At 38.4% G+C, this 24,528-nt stretch overlaps 1 protein-coding gene across 1 annotated transcript; it reads right to left on the reverse strand.

Moving 5' to 3' along the window:
- Positions 1-875: 875 nt before the first annotated feature.
- On the reverse strand, positions 876-14,405 carry LOC134748212 (uncharacterized). Its single transcript, XM_063682927.1, has 8 exons — positions 14,115-14,405; positions 10,147-13,927; positions 9,362-9,553; positions 6,488-6,607; positions 5,948-6,034; positions 3,959-4,129; positions 1,838-2,026; positions 876-1,300 (listed from the first exon to the last, which is right to left on the reverse strand). Exons 1-8 carry the CDS (start codon positions 14,240-14,242, stop codon positions 1,223-1,225), a joined length of 4,746 nt encoding a protein of 1,581 aa, XP_063538997.1. The 5' UTR covers positions 14,243-14,405; the 3' UTR covers positions 876-1,222.
- Between the last annotated feature and the right edge of the window lie 10,123 nt (positions 14,406-24,528).

Raw genomic sequence — 24,528 nt, forward strand, 5'->3', positions numbered from 1 at the left:
CAAGTAAACTGCGTTCATAAATAACAAGACTAGTATAGTATTATATAATCTGTGACAAAAGTAAATGGAGAATCGATATTTGTTATTTGTGTGTCTCACTCGATTATTACCGATTAGGACAACACTAGGGTTAAAAAGAAAGAAAGTGATTTATATTATACGTCTCTTTCTATAACGTGCTTTTCACGTTTTTGGGATTTTCAATTGTTCATTAATTTCATTATGCTATAGTATTATATAATCTGTGATTATGCCCTCGTATCCGCGATTCCGCGTATGAGGAAACTTTTAGAAAAAAATAATCCAGGCACGAGAGGTTAATCAAATTATTTAGGTTATAAGGGATTATAAAGGAAAACCTGGAGAAGAAATCCAGGATTGAGTTTGTTAGAACCTTTCAATACCTAAATAATAGGATTTCTTTTGTTTCATTGCTTTCACAAACAAAATTCATCCCAAAAAAATAGGAAAATTTTGTGTAGTGGATCTCACAAGGATATGTGGGACACGAGGGAGATCACTTCTAAATATTGTTTTGTCCTTATTAGTTATTTGTAAACTGTAGGGTGCATCAGGTTATGACCCGTGACTCCTTCTAGAGTTAGACCAAGATAACTCTGCAACGATTTGGACAGCATAGACTGCAAGTATTTGACGTATGAATAACACAAGAAGTTCGAAGTTTAAAATAACAATTGCACAGTCTGGGCTATTAAAATCGCTGCAGACTTATCTTGGAAGACTTAGTTTGTCTATTCCCAAATAGGAGCATAGACTTAGGTATATGCTATTTGGGAATAGACAAACTCTAAATTGCTTTATTAAATAAGAACTCTCACTATTCCTTTGGAAAATGGCTTAAAAATAAGACAAAATTAATAGCAGATTTTTAATATTAGTCCTCTTATAAATAAAACAAATACATTAGAACCAATTAACATTTTAATTAAACTTTAATTAAAACATTACGATCTAGTAAAGTAAATACATTATCCCGTAACTAAAATAACCTAACACACAGAACCCTTAGGGCGGCAAGCTACTTCGAATGGGACGTACTCTGACAACTGCGCGTGCGGCGGGCCGCCATTTTTAATATGGAAAACACGCCCCCTGGCGGCTGCGCGCCGCACGGCGCGAAAATTTAGAATATTTCTTTGCCGCTCGACGGGTTAAAACAGTGCAAAACATCTACAACACTAAGTATGGTAGACGATAGAATTTACAAAATCATTTCTTTTAGTATGCTAAGTGGAATCTTCCATATGTACAAACTCCTGTCCTTGTATCCGGCAATGATCTGCAACAAAAAAAAAATTACATCATAACATCACAAAATATTATGCCTCCTCTACACAATCGGCGATGATCGTTGATTGTATCATCGGCAAGAACATCGTGCAAGCATCCACACGATCGCCTGTAGAAGTCTGTCAACGGAACCACACGGCGATTCCCTTTGATGCGTGCCTAAAAAACCGACAACTCGCGGGTCGCAGGCGATCATTGGCGATGATAGGCGATCTTATCTTATCTATTTCAAATATCAAATATCTTTATTTTCAAATATCAAATTTAGTAGTCTATATATCGTGCCCGCCAGTCATGGGCCCGTCTATCATCGCCGATAGTGTAGAGGAGTCATTACAGAATTATCGTTCTTTTAGCAGTACCAAGCTAAAGTAAGGACGCTAAGCGCGAATAATTTCGTACATAGCTGTCCCGCCCATGATGCCAGCGGCCAATGCCACTGTACGAGCGGGGTACTGTAGCGGCGCACTCGTGTTAAGTCGTAGCACTTGTAGCGGCCGCGTGTGTGCTACACGTGTCTGCTCACCTTAGTGCCGACGACGGCGAGCGACAGCAGCATGAGCCCCGGGCCGCGTAGCTGCGCGAGGGGCCGCGCGCCGCCCTCGCGGTACACGTACACGCAGCCGTCGTAGCAGCCCGCGAACAGAAGTCCCCCTGTAGCACGCAGGCACACGGCGCCCTTGCCGCCCTCGTGCGTGCCGCAGTGGGAGCCGCTCTGCAAATTATAACAACAGTTGTAGCTGCGCGCATATAGTTCAAGTGAAATAAAGCAAGAACGCATCACGGTCCTATCGCTATATACACTAGGGTATTTGACTACCAGTCAAATCAATTTCTTTTTTCGAACTGTCAAAACGATTTTGCTACTATAGAATTTATATGAAACACTAGCATGTGACGTAACGATCAAATTACCTACTCTTTATAGTTTTATACGGGTTTTAAAATAGAAATTGTGTCCAAAAATAACTGCTGTCTACGTTTCTCTATTAATCTTCTGGTGATTTATTTCATGCATGGTGTAAAATAATTTATTTTAAATACATTCAAATACCCTATAGCATTATAGGGTATTTGCCTATATGCGCTTCGCTACCTATAAACAATTTAAATTATTTTATACCAGTTGCGGTGGAGACTGCAGGAACTTTGGGGGCTAAGGAGTTCGTGAGGGAATTGGGTCGGCGACTGAGAGATAGGGGTTGCGATCCTCGCTCCGGAACGTACCTGGTCCAACAGATCTCCTTGGCAGTTTAAAGGAACAACGCTCTTGTTGTCATGGGGACATTTGGGCCGGCTACGGTCCGGGGTGGCACCATAGTCTGGTTTAATTTAGTGATTAAGATTGACAAAGCCTCTTGCGGATTACATCATTTGTAAGTAGATGACGAAGCATGTAGCTGATTTGCTTTTGTGTCCACTTGACGAAGCCTGCGCTGCTGATCACGAACTATGGATGGACTTTCTATGTACTACTTTATTTACTATTTTATGTTTCTTACCTGAATAAATACAATTTTTAAGAAATTTAAATTATAAAAAACATATTGAAACATTAAATAACACCTTTTTAATGATAGTAATGATTGTTTTGATTACAACACTCACAATTACGCGTTTAAACATTCTGTAACCTTTTCACCACCACGTCAATGAAGTAATAAAGTGTCATCAACGCCAAGTGCATGTCTCTCTTCTTCCTCGATTCCTCATGACTGAGGGTCGCGACCACATGAAGTCGTTATTTTGTGCACCAAGGCTTTCCATTCTGCACGATTTTCCGCCTTCCTAATGACAGGCGCCTGCATGTGTAGATAGATCCCTGGCAGGTCTTCTTTAGTGTCCACCCAGCGGGTTGGTGGATGTCCACTACCCCGTCCTCCATCCACCATACCAACCACAATGCGCTTTTCAAGGTTGCACGTAAACAATACATAAACGGTAGCTAAAAAATAAGTGCATTCCCGTTGCCAGGGAGGTTTTGGGATCATATTGAGCAACTTTTACTATGGGACCAACTCCGAAATCGCGAAAAGAAAATTTGACTGTTTCATACATTTTGGCTGGTCCATTTTCTATGGGAGGGTAAAAAAAAAATTCTCGATTTCATGGTTGGTCCCATAGAAAAAGTTGTTCAGTATAATCCCAAAACCTCCCAGGCAACGGGAATGCACTTATTTTTTTGCCACCCTGTATATAACATCACGCTCTACGAGTACACTTTAGGCGGTTATCACACTGGATGCGATTCGCATGTCGCTCCGACGTGTGAGGAAGACAACGCTATGCGCGTATTCGTAAAATCCCGCTCGCACAACGGAGTGACGTGCGAAACGCATCCAATGTGATAGCTGCCTTAGACATTGCTATTTCTTAAAAGAAGAAGAAGTACTATCAACCGGGGTGAATAGGAACAAAACTTAAAATGTTATTTACCTGACAGTTTCTTAATAACTACTGACACAAATTGTATCATACAAAATCTACATACAATCGAATGATACTATTTGTGTGGGTATTTTTTAAGAAATTGTCAGGTAAATGATATTTTAAGTTTTGTCTCTATTTACCCCTACCATCCCTATTCACCCCGGTTGACGGTACTCTCTTAATGTGTTTCTATTATCGCAAAACACTCTATACTCACATTATAATCGAACACGTGTATCTGGTGGCTGGAGGTCCCGCAGTAGACCTTGCCCTCCTCGAACACGAGCGTGTAGACCGTCATGCGCGGACCCTCTAGGGTCCGCATTAAAAGCCCGGTTTGGGCGTCCTTGATTGTCACGTTTTCGGACCGCGCTGCTACTAACAACACCTAAAAGAAAAAAGAATATGTATATTTTGTTTAGCCCTCAGACTTCACTTGTGTAATAATAAAGGACAAAGTGATCTAGTGAAACCATAGACATAGTACGCGCCACAGCGACCGGGGGTAAGAGAAAGAATATTCATATATAAAATTTGGGCAGCATAGGATTTTTTCTTTTTAACTCTTATAAATTTCTGTATTTCGCCATCGCCTCTTACCTATGATGCCACCCGGTCGGTGATAAGGACAAAGCATGGCACTATTTTTTCTTTCCTCTTGTAGGAATCGCAATAAGACTATCTTTCTCTATCACAGAGTGTCAGGCCCTTGAGTGAAACACTGTGTTGTCATATTATTTATTCTGTGGTATTGTATAAACCAGGGGTTCCCAATATTTTTCAGTCCGTGGCGCACTTGCAAATTTAAAATTTTAATCTCGGAACCTTAAGGCCGTTCCATCGGTTTGCCGCTGTCTTTGTCACATTTCGCAAGAAAGAACGGGAAAGAACATATGCGCCAAGTGTCAATTTTGATCGAATTTTGTCGGTTTTAATTATTTTAAAAACGTTACCTTACAATATCGAAATTCTAAAGCTATGAAATTACTATTTACGTTAAGATTGTTTTTTCTTCTTTTTTTGTTTATAGTATCACATAATAAATAACCGAGTAAAGTAGGATTAAAAGTCCGAGTTAGAGGTTACTTTGGGAATTAATTGTATCGAGCGAAGTGTCATAATTCGTGTATCGGAAGCTATGTTGTTAAAGATAATATAGTCAAGAACTACATATATTTTTTCCACGTCTACGAATATCAACGCCTCTTAGAAAAACATGATCATATAAGGAGATCTTTCGCCTTCTGGCTCAGGGAACCGCCTTAACCTAGTTAGGCTATTCCAAATAGGTACATATTTAACATTTAAAACTTTCGCGGTTTAAACACATATTAAATCACATTTAGAAACGGGTCCATCAAGGCTGTATACAAGCCGTTATTCAAAGTAGCAGATCTTTTACGCAGTCCAAAATATGTCATTCCGTACCAAAATCCGGGCGTTTACAAAATAGAATGTAGTTGCGGAAGTGTGTACATTGGTCAAACCAAACGAAGTGTGCAAGAGAGAGTGAAAGAACACATAGCGGCAGTAAAAAATCGCCAAGTAAACAAGTCCGCGATTATTATCCTCGAGTTGTGCGAGAAGCGATTGAAATCAAGAAGCACCCCAGAAATTTTAATAGGGAAGATGGTTTTAACTTATCGGCAACTTGGGGACCAGTGATCCAGAAGTTAAAGCCGAGGGATCTATCTTCGGATGTGTGCGCGGATGTTGTGAGTGTTGTGTGTCGGACTATTGACAATAATTAACTTTTATGTGTAGTGGGTGGTTTGAAAATGTGATGTCTACCTCGAACTTTAAATGCACTTTTCGTGGGGTAGTCACACAAATCTCTGTTTTGACATTTTGCTGGGACGTCAGTTAGCCGCGACCACGACCAGTGAAATCTGTGTCGAAACGTCGGTAAATAAATTCGCGATAGACCCGTTTCTAAATGTGATTTAATAGGTACATATTTATTTATTATTATTTACTCGTTATTCGGTGGTAATCCAACTACCGTATAAAAATAGGCAATACACTGATTTAAAATTTCACGATTTCTACACATTATTAAATTGTAAAACGGGACTTAATCATGTATTTAAGTTTTCTTAAAACTTTAAACTTAAATACGCGATTAATTCCCGTTTCACAATTTAATAAAATGGGCCATATTATTATTTATTATTTCATTGCGAGCCGAATATATCTACAATCTTACCTTCCGAGGACCCTCCTTCAGCGCGCGAAGGGCCAGAATAGACTGCTCCGAGAATTTCATCGTACTCCGCGGTATTAGCATGTTGTTCTGAAATGAGAAAACAGTTTTAGGACACTTACAAATTATCCTACCGATGCGGGCTTTGGACGCAGTACACGTCGCACGCTTGACCAGTAAAGGCGTGCAGTCGGTGCTCCGTGAAGAAGATCCTCGAAAATTGGATAGAAACATGTCGAGCGTTTAATCGACTTAATTATACACGAGTAACCCATTTTAAATATGTTCGAGTCTCACGGGAGTCTTTAATTAAAACTTACATCAGGCTGAGTGAAGGCCTTTTAGCGCAATTTTCTATATTCCATTAAATACTAATATGTATACTAAGCAACTTTTTAGTGCTTAATATTTCTTATGTTATCTTTGTTTTCTAGACAGTGCTGCCATCTCTCCATATAATGTGTCGCTGTTCTCAGAACACAACGCTGGAGACCACTGGAGACCCAACTGGAGACTACTAAGGTCTAATCTATTTCTGCATACCTTGCATTCATACTGCGTGACGAAACCCGTCCTGGTGCCCACGTACACGGTGTCCCAAGCGCGGTCCATGGTCTGGATGGGGCTCAGCACGTTGCATTCGGGACCCTTTTCCAACCCAGTCTGAAAAAAATAATTAAAAATCGTAACTGCATTTTTTTTTTTATAGAAAAACGAAAAGTCCAGTACTTAAGTACTAATATAACGTAATACCTAATTATAGACATTAGTGTAAAAAGAGATTGATACTTGACTCCACAGTCAAACTAATTACAGTTTTGTGGAGCTTTGTTAAATTGTAATTTTTAACATTTGATTATAATAAATAAAATGAAATAATAATAAAAATAACGTGTCGTTCCGCCACAAACAATAATCAGTTAAAATCCCATTCACCAAACTAGGTGCAGTTATATTGAGATAATTATTTTCCATTATAGGTCACATATTTTTGGCGATTTTCAATAATTTATAATGCATACCGTCAACCGGGGTAAATTGGGATGGCTGGGGTGAATAGCGACAAAACTTAAAATGTGATTTACCTGCTAAAAATATCCACACAAATTGTATCGTACAAAATCTACTAATTATTTTCAGTCGAATGATACAATATTATATTATTATATTTTTTGAGAAATTGCTAGATAAATCACATTTTAAGTTTTGTCCCTATTAACCCCAGCCATCCCTATTCACCCCGGTTGCCGGTACTCTAATGTGTTTCTATTATCGCAAAACACTAAAAATAAATTTTATTCCTATGGCCTATAGTGAAGCACTGTGCACCATGTTAGATAGCACAGAGCGTGGAAGTGTTATCATAGACGTCAATTTCTATAAAATTATAAAGTTTCAAATAACACTTGCACACTCTTGTGCTATCAAACACGGTGCAGAGTTAGCTTAGCCTGACTATATAAACAAATTATAAAATGTAAATGTACTTATGTCAAAATGTAAACAATTTTAAACAATTCGCCTTTCTGCCGAGTTCACATAAATAAATCGCATGCATTCAAATGATACAAGATTTTACAAAGGCTCAGCAATTTGCAATGCTTCGGAATGGAATGTTTAGTTGCATCAATATATAACCTCGTAAGAACCACCATATATAAAGTTTTTCAATTTTTAATTTGAACCTTGTTCTATAAGTAAATTGGAACGAATTTCGTTTGTTTTACAACGCAGTGAAACAAAAGAAATGCTACTCTATTTGTTTCATCAAAAGGTACAAATTAAATTGCAATGAATATGTACATTTTAATATACATTTAGACTCACGAGAATAAAAAAAAATACTGGTGTCAATATCCGCTGATTCCGCGGTCGGCTATTCGATACCGCGGGCTTGCATGACATATAAATCTCACAATCTTACATACATACGGTCAATTCAACCCAATGTTGCTCAGCACAAGGGCACAAGAATCGGGGAAGTACCATATATAGATAAGCTAAGGAGGGTTAACGCGTCAGCAAGCGGACAATTCCTCCTAGGGCTCCTTTGTTATGAATGAATTCTGAATTCCTCCATAACCTAATATTTAAAATATACACATAGATTAAATTACTAGATCTTTAAGACATATGTAATTTTACCCACACCCGCTAAGCGGACATAACTTGTAACAAAAATATTGTCTTCGGTTACCGCGATACACAAACACACAACACAACACACACACAAACAACACAACAACAACAACAACTTTGTAACAAAAAGATATACAATAAATATGTTTCTATAACTCACAATCTTGCTGTGTAACAATAACCTTTTGATATTTGCCAATCGCTTTTCGGTGAAGGAAAACATCGTGAGGAAACCGGACTAATGATAATGAAAGGCCTATGGCCTATACCTTATGGGTTGTAAGGTCAGATGGCAGCCGTTTTCGTAAAAACAAAGAGGATATAATAGGATAGAGCGACACTGTCATAGTAAATTTTGTAGCCACAGTAAATTCACTGCCATCTATCAACACACAATTAAAACTAAAAATAAAAATAACAAAATAAGTTGCCATTATCCCTTAGACAGTCCCAGTCGGTAGCATCACTCAAGGGAAAATTACATAAGTTGTGGCTTTCTGATGACTTGTGTTGTACTTAGTTGAGTACTAAGATTATTTATTTAGTTGTGATAATATATATATATATATATGTATATATATGTATTTATGGGTATATATTTGTGTTTATATGGATATGTATTGTATATATATGTTTATTTTATATTCTAGATTACAGGTTTTAATTATTTACGTTTGTAATAATTGAACCATAATTTACTTTCTGTTCATAGTGTTCGTTTGTCTATCTTGATCTGTTTATTGTTTCATTCTCAATTGCTCAAAGGTTGACTGGAAGAGATCCCTTATAGGGATAAGTCCGCCTTTGTACATTGTATATATTTATGTTCTTTTATTGTGTTTGTAATCTGTCTTATGTACAATAAAGTGTTTACATACATACATACAAAAAAAAGTTACATTAATTATTTTTATATAATTTTGACCCATGTTCTTTCACTGATATGCGTTAAAATTGTTAAATAACAAACGAAACCATCATCTATTCGAAAGTATGCCAAAGGTAGTGGCGCCATCTGATCGAGAATCAAATTTTCTTGATTTTCGAGGCACGTTTTTTCCTTAGACTGTATCCATCTATTACGGAGCTATATCGATCTTTGGTAAGAACTAGTGACTGCCAATTCTTGGGATAAGTTGCCAAGCGAATGTTAGGTTCAAAAAGCAAAAATTAATAGTGGCAAAAAGCCGGGACAACGCTGCAACGCAAGGAAGATAGTGATTTAAGCTAATTGCGAGGTCTACAGCTCATAGAGGTACTAGTATTTAATGAACTCACCTCTAAATCATAGTATCGTATTCTCGAGTCCAGAGAGCCGGTGTACACAGTGGTCCCATACTTCTCCTTGACGATGATGAGACAGGTCACCGCCAAGTTTGACCCTCGTAATGTGGTCAATAGTTGACCGTCGCTGTTGAAATGGTACACATTGCCGTCTAGGCATGCTGCTACGAAGTTGTTGTCTATGGCCTGAAAAGATTAGAAACTTTAAAGCTTTCTTAAAAAAAAAAAACTAAAAAAGTCAAACTTTTGAATGATTCACGGTGAGTTTCACTAGACTTATATGGGTGACCGGGATATGGGCCGTGATTACCTATTGTATTGTACAAAAAGTAAAGGTAATGATAAGGTTATGATATAAGTCTAGAGAAGGGGCATAGCTATGGGAAGTAGACAATAAATTGTATAATTTTTTTTCTATAATGTCTTTATCTAGAGACGAAAATGAGGACTACGTTTAAGGGGAAGCGGTCCACTATCCTCGTCAAGTAAATTCGGCAATAAATAATAGTGTTTATAAAAAGGTAATATTGGCAAATGGCGCATTATAGCGACGCCATCGCCACCTAGGACCTAGGCAAGATAACAATTGTACATTGACAAACAGCAAACGAAGAAAAAAAAATGTATTGGGATGACAGATGCTAACAAAAGTCACGTCACTATTTCCATATATTATTTAAGTATCGATTGGCGTTTTCTATCAATGATTCACATCCTGACTAGGCCCCCAGATCTGGGCGGTAGACTTCAAAATACAGACGTTTATTCAATAAACATACCTCTATAGCCAGTACAGCATCAGCATTTCCAGTGACCGTGATAGATTCCCGCTTCAGGGCCTCATCTGACGAATAGTCGAACATCTTACACTCATCCTCACATTGCCCCTCTACTACCACCACATCATCTGACGACGACTGACTGTTGTCCACAATTATATCATCACCTATCGATACTCTCTCTGTCTCCTTCTCTCCTGACTTAACTTCACAATTGTCCCCGATAACTATATCTTCTGATACATCTAACATGTCTAACATGTCAGTAGGATCAACTGTCTGTTCTACTACATCTGGCACTTCTGTTACTACTTTTCGAGGTTGAGGTTCATTTACTTCCACATTAACTATAACAGGGTCTTTAGGTGGTTCAACTGATTTCTTAGAACTAGAAAGGTACTTGCTGAAATCCTCTCTAGTTAAAACTACTTGACATTCTTTTAATATGACATCAGAGAGACTGACAGCAGGTTTGATAGATTTAGTTTTCTTTGCTGGTTGTTTTTTAGCTTTAGATTTTTGTGCCTTTTTAGATTTGCTTTTCTTTGTGACTGGGGCTTCCCTTGGATTTTCAAAATCGTCAAGGGATATGATATCTTCTAATGGTCGGTCATCGGTAATAATCTGCTCTATTAATGATATGTTGGGAGCAGCTGATTTCCTATTGCTTTTATTGCAAACAGTAGGACTTTGGGAGCTTTTCCGTTGCCTCTCTAACACTGCACGACGTTTACTTCGTTTAGTCTTTTTAGGGGATTCAATAGGTATCTCTTCCACACTCTCAAGTGCAATTTGTTCCAATTCCTCCACTGGAATACTGGTAAAATTATCCACTATGGAGTCTTCTGATAAGCCATTATCAATAGTATCATCATCCTTACTATCTTCATTAGGAGTAACATTTAAGACAGTCATACCCAAATTCTGCATAGCATTAGAACTTGATTCTTTTGTCTCAATAGAATTGTACAGTTTAAACTTCTCTTGTAGTAATACTTGTATTTCGAGATCAATTTCTTTCATCCTTTCAAACGTGTCACTGGATTTAATATGCGACTTTTCGATAACAACAGGATCTGTTTGAATAGCTCTTGTTGCCAATTTTTTTACTTCTGTTTGACATAGTCTCGATACAGAAGTTTTGGACAAAGCTGTCTGTGTTTCTTTATTACGTGATTTATGAATCATTTGTGTCCCCACACTGCGTTTGATCACCTTGGTAGATTGTGGTGTATTTTTGTCAATATTATCTTCTTTTTTAGAAGCTGGTGCTTGTGCCGTATTTCTACATGCCTGGTGCACATTGGATACTTTCACTGGATGAGTCAGAAACATATCTATTGTCTTAAGCTTATTCTTACTATCCGTTTTGGGTTGTGCTTCACTAGAACTATTATTGGTCTCTATAGGGCTAACAATGGAATGACTGTTTGAGGAACGTTTCCTCTTATCTCCAGTATCTTTCTTGTTTGGTGTTTCTTTCCTCTTAACATATTTATCTGAATAAGCTTTATCACTGGATTCAACAGTTTTGCCCTCTTTTGGTAACTCTTTTCCACTTTCGTCCTTAGAGAAAAATAAATTGAATATGGACTTACCCGCATCACATTTCTTTTCTGTGGACTTTGATGCACAATCATTTACATTTATGATAATATTTTTATTTAATATCTGTTTATTGGCTTCAGGACTGACGTCACTCTTTTTGCGCTTTTCTTTTCGATGAGAAGGCTTTTGATCAATGGATCTTTTTCGAGAATTTGGTGCAATAGTAGACTTGACTGTATTTGAGTTTTCTGACTTTACACTTTCTTGGCTGTCTGTAACCTCTGGATTGTATTCGTGCTTTATATTCTCAGTATTCAATTCTTGATAATCATCTTTGCCTTGACAAGTGTCATGAATGGTCACATCACTGTCATCTTTTTTCTTTTCGCTTTTTGAATGACTCTTTCTATGACTCCTCCGAGCTTTATTAGTGGAAGAAGATAATTTTAAGGGAGATTTAGCAATATTCAGTAACTGGTTATCAATTTCCTTTTTTATAGAAGCTGGATCTATTTCTGGGCTAAGCAAAACTTCCTTTATGATAGGTTTATTTGGTGAAATATCTTTAACAGAGCTTTTTAGTTCTATTTTAGTATCATTATCATTCTTCACAAGGTTTTTTTCATTAGCAGCCATGTATTGTTTGTCCAATTCGGCTTCAATAAAATTGTGGTCAACAGCAACATGATACTGCTTGTCTAAGTCTGCAAAAGGATCTTCTTCTTCAGAGAGCTGCTCTACATTTGCATTAAACACTGGTGGTGGAGTCACTAGCTTACGTCTTGCATCATTAAACCTATTCCGTTCCTCATCAATGCTGCGTCTCATTTGGTTGCGACTTTCAGCACTTTCCTTCTTGAGCTGACTGTAGTCACAACTCTTTCTAGCATCTCTTCTTTCAAATAATTTAGCAGTCTGGTCATAGTTATACTGCTCATTTTGCTCATGCCCTCTTGGACTTTCTGGAGTGTCTTGCTCAGGAAAATTGGTTGGTGAAAAATGCCTGTCTTCGTAGTAAGAGTGGTTTTCTTCTTCGGGGTAGTTTGGCAGTACATCATTACTGAAATCTGTATTATCATATGCATAGTTATTAGGATAGTCTGTATCGATAGTAAATTCTTCCAATGGGTAGTAATTAGGCTCTTCGTCACCTCTTTCAAATCTCTGATCAAATTCGTCTAATTGCAGAACTTTGTTTAACTCTGCCATTACCAGCGGCTTGATATCTTCAAGCAGAACTGTATCTTGAGGTTCTAGGATACACTGCATTTGTTTCAAAAATGTATCTTCATAAATAGTGTTGTTGTCATCATGTATAAACTCTGTACTTGAGCTACATAGGGACTTCTCTGCAACAGACCTCAAATGTCTGTCCAAGCTGTTTTGAGACTCTGTTATGAGACTGCTAATGGCATATTCAAACTTAGAAGATGAATTTGGATTGTCCATCAACTTATTAAGTTTTTTCTTGTCCATTTTGAACAACTGGTGAACAATTTTGTTTTTAATTTTATCACAATTAGACTGAGTGTTCTGTCTTTGTCTCTGTATCCTCTTTCTGGTTGGAGGTGTCTGTGGTTGACTTTGGTATAAGGTTGTTGACGCTGCCTCGGAGTCTGTGCTCGGGTTCTGATCAGGAGGATCGGGATCCGTATTGTTATGAGATTCATTCCGATTTAATAGCCTTTTTCTGACAATATCTACAGTGTCATCAACAGAGCGGCTGAATGAATTCGAGTTGTCTATAGCCGATGCTACATTTGTTCCGTAATGGTCAGATGAAGGTGGTCTATGGCTTGTAAAATTGGGAATAATATTCCCATCCACATTGTCATGGTATTGGCTTGGTCGTCTGTGACCTCTGTCATCGTAACTAGGCCTCCTATCTTCGGTTGGAGGGTTAGCCCAAGGTGAAATAGGACGTGGGCCATAGGGTTTTTGAGTAAGAGGCGAATTAAAGGTTTGCCTGTGGTCTACGTCACCCATACTATTAATGTGGCTCTGGTCATTTTTTCTGCTCTCACAGTAACTCAGTAAATTTTTGTAATTATCACTGGTGTCATCATTTCTTAAATGGGGTGCTAGATAGTTATACCGGTCAGAGGGCCCTGGAAATCGAGGCCGATTATCGTGCGGTCCAAATGATCGACGGTCAACTCCCCGCATTCTATGGTTTGGTCCCATGTGAGGATTGTAATGTTGTCCTCCTCTGTTCATTCTTGGCCCTCCATATCTTTAAACAAAAAAAATTACACGTCTATAATTTCAAATTAATTACTAGCTAGAAGATTAGCTAGTATTTTATTACGATAAGATGTAGGTAGAAAAACGTAAGTAAATAAAAAAACACGGGGGCACGTTTTAGGCGCGCAATATGATGCAATCCAATTATTTACTGCTGAGCGTTTATTTTGACTTACTTGGTGGGTAGGTCTAGTAGAGGGTATAGTTGAGGAGGTCCATGCCGAGGCACACCGCCTCCGCGAGGCCAAAAATGTCTTGGATTTTCATTCCGCCATCCACCGATGCCAGAATGACCTCGCCTCATTTTGACGGTTTTACCACATATTCACAGCACGGAACCGAGAAATAAAACTGTTATTTATAGAGAAACGTTATATTAGCGTCGAAACTTAGATATAACGCGTCAATAAACAAGTAATCCTGCTTAAATAACAAAAAATACACGGCAAACGTTTCCGTCATCCGTATCTAGGTATCTACAACCAATTTTTTTTTTATTAGTTGATAATTTGACAGTTATCAATGTTGCCATTGTATCGAATGTTTTTCTCGCAATCGATTTGAAATCGAGTAACTTAAAAAAATGTTTCGTAGTTGGTATCAGGCTTCTTAAGCGAGGTTTAGACTAGCAAGAACTTGCATGCAATTTTCATTACATTGCGGTATCTGTCCAAACTTTTGAATGCAGTTTACTTTAGTAGTCGGCAATGTAAAGTAAATTGCATGCAAGTTCTTAATAGTCTAAACCTCGCTTTAGAGGATATAACCAAACGGAGACGCTTAGGTCTATAATTTTCTGTACAAAACAGTCTACCGATTTTTGCGGGGAAGGGGAACGTCAAATGTATAGTGTATACGTAACCACAGAATAAATAATAGTACTACCGTACAGAAAGGAAACGAGGAAACTTCCTACAAAACCGAAGTTTGACAGCGGTTCAGGGTTGAATCATGATGTCCCTTTCTAATATATGGCACTATCTCTTTCGGCTATTTAGGATTGTCAAAATTCAGGTCATTATTTTATCTGTGGTCGTGCACGCAAAGGGGCGTCAAGTTGTGCCAACCCTAATGGTCGTACCACACTATCGCACCGCACCAAGGTCATTGTGCGACGCACCCATAAGTAAGAGCAAGAAAGCGATATCTCTTTCTCGCTCTTACTTATGAGTGCGTCGCACAATGACCTTGGTGCGGTGCGATGGTGTGTTAAGCCTATAATAATTGCTCGGAGCAATGCGCCTGGCCGAACGGAGTTTACCTTTGCCCGAAGCTAGGAGTTTCGCACCCCTGACGTAACGTAAAAATAACCATGTCAGAAAAACGTAAGGTCATACATTATGTGTATGGACTTCCGGTTCGAGCGTCATCTTGATAGTTAGCATCGTGATTAATTACTTTGTTTTTTGCTTATTAATATTGTTTAAAGTGTAATATCGATAGCTTATTATACAGTAAACTAATGTGGTAGTGTGCAGTGAATGGAGAATTAATTTTGAAGCGCGTTTAACCACCATCTTGGAGTCAACGGCCGGTAGTCCACGTGCTTCTTGTAAAGTCTAGCTATCGATTTACAAGAGCTAACAAATCACCGTACACTGTCTTGTACAACCGTACAATTTTTGTCGTTTGTAAACCTCTCAATACCTTGATACTGGCGAAATAGTCCCACTGGGCTGAAGCCATAATTTTAAAAGAAGAAGAAGACATTATGTGTATGACCGTATGACCATTGGCCGCCTATTTTCCAAAGAGCATATTACGTTCTAAGAGACGGAACTCCATAGTACGTATTTGTCAAACGTTTTAGTTTGACCATGATATTAGTTTCCTACCAACATAAAGAAACTCGTTTATAGCACAGATAAAGCTATATACTATCTATATATTTGTCTATGGTTTATAGAAAGCAGTGCTGGGAAAAATCGATAATAGTGAGTTCTCGAAACGATAATAACCGACATGATAGAAAGTAGTGCTGCGAAAAATCGATAATAGTGACTTCCTTAACCGATAAAAACCATCCGTGTGTGATGATGATGATCCTAAACTGATATTTTTTATCCTAGAAAATAAAACACCAGTGATTTTATAACACTTTATTAATTTCTTAAGTATGTACGTATATGCTGTACCCACCTATATTTCTACACACTGAACTGTACAAAAGATATTCTGGTAGAAATTACAAACGGATACACTGTACTCGTAAGAAAATCTAATGAAGGTTTTTTCAAAAAACTATTCTTAGAATTAATATATTTAAACAGGTTCTGGTAAACACAAATATAACTGTAGGAAGGAAGTAGGAACTGATTAAATGAGGGCTAGCGCGTTTAATTTCGCCGCTAGGGGCGCTAGTGTAGATGGAGGTCTTTCAAAATGTCAAATGCATAGAAGTTTTGGGGGTTTTAAACTTTTGTATCGTTAATATTCACTCCTTATTCATCTTTGTCCACCTTTGATTAATCATGGTAAACAATAGATATAGCTCAATAAATGTTAGTGGTTTAAAAAAGTGCCAACTAAAATATATGCAAAATTAAACAGGTTGAATAAATGGCACATACGTTAAAATACCTTTGTAATTATTGGAACGTATTGATTTTATAAAAATAACCATAGAAGAAATTTGAGATCTGTTTTTCTGGACCTACATCTACAGTGGCGCCAACTGGTGACCACAAAAACGGTAGCCCTCATTACGATCACACTTAACAGTCGAACTTAGGTACTACCTACTACAGGTAACTAGCTTTAAGCAGGATCTGCTGTGGGCTGTGTGTGTACTGTTATTACGCTATGATCTGATCCTTATTGACCCCTGATGCAGAATGGCTACACAGAATCACAATCTCCAAGTTAATACGAATAAAACAAAACTCCATTTAGTTTAGATCCTACCAAAAAGAGCCCATAGATCTAACGTTAATGAAACGACTTCTCATCTAACTTAAATGTTGAAAAAAATCTCTATTGTGGGGGCCGAAATCTCTAGTTTTTTTTTGGTCAATAATTTATTTATTTAATAAATCTTACAGCTATCCTTACAGTTTCCCAATGCGATAGTGTAGACAGGCTATTAACATTAAAAAATAATTAATTACTACTATAACTATACTACTACTATAACTAGGTATATACATACTATAACTAAGAATAACACAACACGAACAATGCAACTTGTACAAATTCACTCCCGGAACAATAAAATACGTCAGTTCGATTGGCAACTTGGTTAAATGTGCTGGTGGCTCTCGTCCAAGGGGCCGTGCGCATCAACCCGGTGCGCGCGTGCGGCTCGGCCAGCAGGGGCGGCCTGCGCGTGCGCCTCCGCCACACGTACCGTGGAGGCGCGTAAAAACCTATTGACTTTAGTAACTCTGGGTTACTGACCGCCCCACGCACTAATCTAAATATATAAGAGGCTAGTTGCCAATTCCCTTCTAACCTCTAGCTGGTTATATCCCTGGATATATTGTGGGGGCCCTCTTTTGTGGGGGCCCGGGGCAACTGCCCCGGTTGCCCTCCCCTAAATCCGGCCCTGTCATTTGTTTACGGTTTGAGAATACTAAAATCCAAAACCCAGGATGTAAAATGTACATTGTCTGTTTACTATGCATACGAGCAAGCCTGGTTAAGATGTGGTGTAATGCAGTGTGTATGGGCGTATGGTATAGACCTATGGGGTGACGCCGGGGAGCGCGAAAGTCTTCAAACTACAGAAGCGCGCAATTCGTGTAGTCGCCGGTGTCAAATGGGACCACCCTGCCAAAGAACTGTTCACTAGTAACAAAATACTAACACTACCCTGCCTTTATAACCTAGAGGTAGCTAAACAGGTAAGGTTTAATTACGAACAGTTCCAGTCTAACGCTGCGGAACCCAAATACAACTTAAGGCACCGCCACGGACTTCGTCCACCCCGCACACGGATGGCTAAATCTAAAAAATGTCTGCACACAATTGGCCCTAAAATCTATAACCGAGTCTCTGAAGACATAAAAACTGCGAATAGCTACAATTCTTTCGTACTCAAACTTAAAAAATACTATACCTAGTCTCTGCTGCCTTTTACTCGTTAAACGAATTCTTCTGATAGGAATAGAATGTCACATGAGTCCTGCATATTTAAAACATTATAATATTATATATAATAAACATTTGGTTAACAATTGTGTACCGAATTTATAATAATGCATTGTAATTTTAATAATTTAATGTATGTGAATAATAATGTAATTTAGAATAGCATTGTAAATTACTATGTGTAAAATTTTAATTTTATTAATAAAAAAATAATAGGACAAACGCAAACGACCTCTTTATACTCCAGAAAAAGTGTATCCGTATAATAGCCAACATACCTCAAACTAAAAGCTGCAGACATCACTTTGTTTAGCTAAAAAATGTAACCCTATTACCTTCCTTATGCATTTTCGAGGTTGTAATGTTTCGGTTAAAAGATCTTTATTTCTCATAAGAATAACAATTTTTCACTTACATGAGAATAAAAACAACAATCAGTTACAAAACAAAATTAATAAGTTAGTGAGAAAAAATAATAAATATAATCGTGCCGCGCTAGTAAGTAAATACCCAGTGGAAATACAATCTACATCAAAAGTGGTGTGTGTCAGCTAAAACAGAAACATGCAAAACATGTTCAGTGTGGTTGCTAGGAGCGCATCGCGCTGTGCGGTACAAGCGCAGGTACAGTCGCCATCAGATATATCGGAGCGGGCGTGGTGTTCACAATACCTGAACACGCACTCTAACGCTCTGAACGCTGTTGCTGTGTTGCTGCGGGCTATAAATTGTCCCCAAACTCCTCCTTGGTAAACTGCACGGAGAATATGTTTACGTAGCGCATCTTCCATTGGAGGCAGATTCTCTAACTGGAGATTTCTTACTGTAAAAAGTACTCTTCGGCACTCATTTACACTCGTACCTCGTACTTGTACTTGATCTGAAATCAGTAGCAAAATGCATAGTGTTAAAGAATGTCTAGGGACCAATTCACACCTCGTAATTCAAATCTGTTCAGACTTAATATCTCTTACTTGTGATACAAGATAATAACATTTTTTTCCAATATTGGCAACGCCTGCTCAATATTGCCTTGTTTGCCGTATTTAAATCCCTCCGTTACTGCAGCATATGCCTGCCTGAGTCCTACCGCGAACACCGAAGTTCGCAAATTGCGGACATAGTGGAGAGTTAATAGGTATCTCATAGGTAAGCGTGCTCCACCGTAGACCGCATCATCACTTACCATCAGGTGGGATCGTGGTCAAACGCCTGACTATTTCATCATATAAAAAAAAATCTTTCTCTTTTACTCAAATTAAGGCGTAATTAGAGTGACAGAAAAGATGCCTGCAATTTGCAAACTTCGGTGTTCGCGGCGGTAGGCCCCTTTGTTCCGAAACGCCCCCCACGTACACGTTAGCACGCGTGGCAGACGAAGCCCCACTGCGACCTACGCTGTCCACGCTAAGGACGAATGCCGAGGGAGCGGGGGAAGATGAGAATCATGCGCCTTGTAGGCGGGTCATGGCCGTATGCTTGTTTGTCACCGACGTGGTATAAAGGCTACGGTGACTGCTTACCATCGGGCGGGCCGTATGCTTGTTTGCCACCGACGTGGTATTAAAAAAACCGGACAAGTGCCGAGTCGGACTCGCCCATCGAGGGTTCCGTGCTTTTTAGTATTTGTTGTTATAGCGGCAACAGAAATCATAATCATTCTTTATTGCATTCATGTACAACATTATAATTAAGTAACTACAAAGTTACATATATGTGAAACATGAACCCTGACAGGGTGTAGCAAATAAGTTATTTTGATATTAAGTACTAAAGTCTTTAGTAAATATTTCAACATAATAAGAAAGAATAACAAAGAATAGAATTAAATGTAACATTAAGACAATGGCAACTAATTTTATCTATATTATTATATCTACTCCTATAATTATATATACTTACAGAATAATAATAATATATCATCTGTGAAAATTTCAACTGTTCGGTTCATGATATACAGCCTGGTGACAGACGGACAGACAGACAGACAGACGGACGGATTAGTAATAGGGTCCCGTTTTTACCCTTTGAGTAGGGAACCCTAAAAAACCATAGGCTACGATGACTGCTTGACATAAGGCGGGCCGTATGCTTGTTTGCTACCGCCGAAGTATAACAAAAAAACATAGGCTATGAAGATTGTTTACCATCGGGCGGGCCGTATGCTTGTTTGCCACCGTCGAAGTATTAAAAAAAACATAGGCTATGATGAATGTTTACCATAGGGCGGGCCGTATGCTTGTTTGCCACCGACGTGGTATTAAAAAAACCGGCCAAGTGCGAGTCGGACTCGCGCACGAAGAGTTCCGTACCATTACGCAAAAACGGCAAAAAAATCACGTTTGTTGTATGGAAGCCCCACTTAAATATTAATGTTATTCTGTTTTTAGTATTTGTTGTTATAGCGGCAACAGAAATACATCATCTGTGAGAATTTCAACTGCCTAGCTATCACGGTTCATGATATACAGCCTGGTGACAGACGGAAAGACAGACAGACAGACGGACGGATTAGTAATAGGGTCCCGTTTTTACCCTTTGAGTAGGGAACCCTTAAAAACCATAGGCTACGATGACTGCTTGACATAAGGCGGGCCGTATGCTTGCTTGCTACCGTCGAAGTATTAAAAAAAAACATAGGCTATGGAAGATTGTTTGCCATCGGGCGGGCCGTATGCTTGTTTGCCACCGTCGAAGTATTAAAAAAAAACATAGGCTATGATGAATGTTTACCATAGGGCGGGCCGTATGCTTGTTTGCCACCGACGTGGTATTAAAAAAACCGGCCAAGTGCGAGTCGGACTCGCGCACGAAGAGTTCCGTACCATTACGCAAAAACGGCAAAAAAATCACGTTTGTTGTATGGAAGCCCCACTTAAATATTAATGTTATTCTGTTTTTAGTATTTGTTGTTATAGCGGCAACAGAAATACATCATCTGTGAAAATTTCAACTGCCTAGCTATCACGGTTCATGAGATACAGCCTGGTGACAGACGGACAGACAGACAGACGGACAGAGGAGTCTTAGTAATAGGGTCCCGTTTTTATTTTTACCCTTTGGGTACGGAACCCTAAAAAGGTACCTTTATCCGGTTGAATGCTTATGATTCCAGTTTGCAGACAAGCTTGGCTAGTACTCTCAGATGCAGCAGCTGAAGTATGTGCTGAAACCCAAAAAATACATAACTACATAATCTAAAGACATTTCACACGTTAAAATAAGTTTAAAAAATAAATTGCAAACATAGGTACATAATACATCAGTTAGCACCATCACTTATTTTTATTTGTCAGTCGTAGTCGGCTGTTAGCCAAGTAGGTACTTAGACCGTTTAAATATCTTACTTTGAACTTTTTATCTGTTTTATACCGATCTAGTAAATACCTACTAATGACCTGCTTGAAGGCATGCATATCGGCGTCCGCGTGAGAGCAAATCTCGCATATCTAATACTACCCAATACCTAGTAAAGAGTCCTCAACTATTAAGGAGCATGCGAACTCGCGAAGACCATCAACTATGAGTTTCTCCAGAAACGTCCTGGTCCTGCCTCGCACAGACAAACTGTGGAATGAACTGTCGCGTGCGGTATTTCCGGATCATTACGACCTTCAAACCTTCAAGAAAAGAGGCCGGCAATGAAATTACAAGTTTACAACCCCTATAGTGTTGCGGGTATCTATGGGCGACGGTAATCTCTTACCATCAGGTGATTCGTGTGCTCCTTTGCCTAATTACAACCTCTATAGTGTTGCGGGTATCTATGGGCGACGGTAATCTCTTACCATCAGGTGATTCGTGTGCTCCTTTGCCTAATTACAACCTCTATAGTGTTGCGGGTATCTATGGGCGACGGTAATCTCTTACCATCAGGTGATTCGTGTGCTCCTTTGCCTAATTACAACCTCTATAGTGTTGCGGGTATCTATGGGCGACGGTAATCTCTTACCATCAGGTGATTCGTGTGCTCCTTTGCCTCCTGTATCATATTAAAAAAAACAGGCCAAGTGCGAGTCAGACTCGCCCACCGAGGGTTCCGTACTTTTTAGTAGGTATTTGCTGTTATAGCGGCAACAGAAATACATCATCTGTGAACATTTCAACTGTTTAGCTATCACGGTTCATGAGATACAGCCTGGTCACAGACAGACGGACAGACAGACAGACGGACAGACGGACAGCTGAGTTGTATTTGTATTGTAAAATGACTGTGACATACGGACGAACAGACGGACATGATGAAACTATAAGGGTTTCTTTTTTGCCATTTTGGGTATGGTACCCTAAAAACGTTTACAAATTGGACGGTTTCGAAGAGATAAACTATCTTGAGATCTGTGTGAAAAGACTTAAAACAAAACTAGTATAGTAATCTATGTCAGCATCATTAGTTAAGTTTAAATTAAGCGTTTTTGAATAAAGCATCTTCTATTCTATAAATACCTTTTTCACTGTTTGATGCCGACACAGGTACTCTGGCATGTATAGATCTAATCTGAATCTGGTTTGCAGCTGAAATTTTAAAATATTGTAAAAAATGAAGTAACCATTTTTAGATTACTGTTACCTAAGTAACTATATATGTATTGAGCAAGTTACTCAGTAAAATTGTTGAATGCATAGCACCACCTCTTTAGACGGTAGGTAGGTGTATGCCGCCGTTTAATACATGTTTTTAAGTAGTAAGTAAGTAGTAAGTAAGTTTTTATTGTATATAAGAATCAGGTTACATTGCAGGTCGAATATACAATTACACATTCAGTTACACTGAGACTTTTTAATATTTATGTAGGTTTTTTTTTATAAATGTGTGTGTTATCATCTATTTTTTTTTATCATGATTTTAGGTCTCGCTCGGTTCCAAGTTTGTTTGGGGTTTAAGCTGGATGAAGGGATAACTTCATATTTATATTTTAAAATGTATCTGTTGCTGTGCTGGTCTGTAATAAAGTTACAATAAAGTGTTTATTACTTAATCACTTAGTGGGCTACAACTAAAACTAATGACTAATTATGGCTAATAGAAAGTTACCTTGTCTACTTGCAACATGTTGAGGAAATTCTCTTAATTTGGATACTTATTTCCTGTCTTGCCAAAGTCTCTCCGTTCAAAATGATCGCCACAAAGATGACGAATCTCATGCAACTTTTCTATGGGTAAATGAACAAGATCTTCTTTTCCAACTTGTCTACGCCAAGTTTTACACCTGTAAGCAAATTTGTTTTGGCTTCTTTTTAATTGTGTAGGTACCTACTGTAAACATAACATTGAGGGGCACAAGTGATGCAAATGAAATCAATAAGAATCGCAAACATAAGAGGAAGATAGTAGTAGTAAGTAAGTACTTTAAAGTGATTGGGACAGTGTGGCACATCCTGGTTGTAGGTAGATCTACATTTGATTCTCATCTGAGTGAACTGCGTTGTGGATATTCAGCGGCCAATTGTCTAAAGCACGTGCCTTTCTAAACCTTGACGTTGGCGGAATCATCAACAATATCGATGGAGCCAAAAACACCCAAAAATTGATTGATTGAGTATGAGATGATGATGAATAATGTGTTGTGTCGGTTTATAAGTACCCTGTACCCTAACTATTAAGCAAACAGCAAATTCAAATTTCAAATAACACACCGCATAAATAGCAAATAACATTTTTTAAGGAACTTATAAATTGAAATAGACGTCATCTTTAAATGCCTAGGAAGTCTTTGACCGACACTAAGGGCGAGCAGTACGTGCTTGTCCTCCTATTACGGTATTAGGGAGAGATGGACACCGGATTTGAATCGGCGTCTCGGTCGGCCTTCAGCTTACGCGGCTGAAAAATCAAAATGTTTAATGAAATAACTTGTTCCCTAGTTGTATTTTGGAACTTTTTGACTTACCGCTGTTCATGCTTGGGAAATCTGGCAAAGAATCCTCCTCGAGTGATTTCTCTGACACCGCATATTTCACAATATCAGTTTTTGCCGGCCATTTTCACTATTTTATAATTCTTCTTGGGTTTCTTTTTCAAAAACACAAAATTCTAAGTACACACAATAATATAAAAGAGAAGCAAATGTGCTCAACTCAATTTTAGAAAACTGATATTATTTTGCAGTTTTTGCACACGAATTTTATATTTCAAAATGGTTGCCGCTCGTATATACGCATTAATGTCAAGTTGGCATTTCATTTCAGCAGTGCTGCCAACGCCACGCCACTGACAAGTAATGACAAATATCTTTGCCATACATTTGTTCGTAACAGGAGAGTTTCCAACCACTGCTATTTTCGACAGAGGGGAACGTCTGGTAATGGCTACTCCGTTTGAGGTACCTCTAATTTGACTGATTTGACTAGCCCAGAAAATACCCTATTAGAAATTTGAACTGCCTACTTTTGTTTTTCTACCTCCATGTTTCTACCATTAAGGAATCGGAAACCACATTTTTGATTTTAATTTATAGGAAGATTATGCCAGTTTTCGCCATATTTTAGTCTAAAACATGT

Source organism: Cydia strobilella, chromosome 16, assembly GCF_947568885.1.
Source record: "Cydia strobilella chromosome 16, ilCydStro3.1, whole genome shotgun sequence".
Classification (NCBI taxonomy): Eukaryota; Metazoa; Arthropoda; class Insecta; order Lepidoptera; family Tortricidae; genus Cydia; species Cydia strobilella.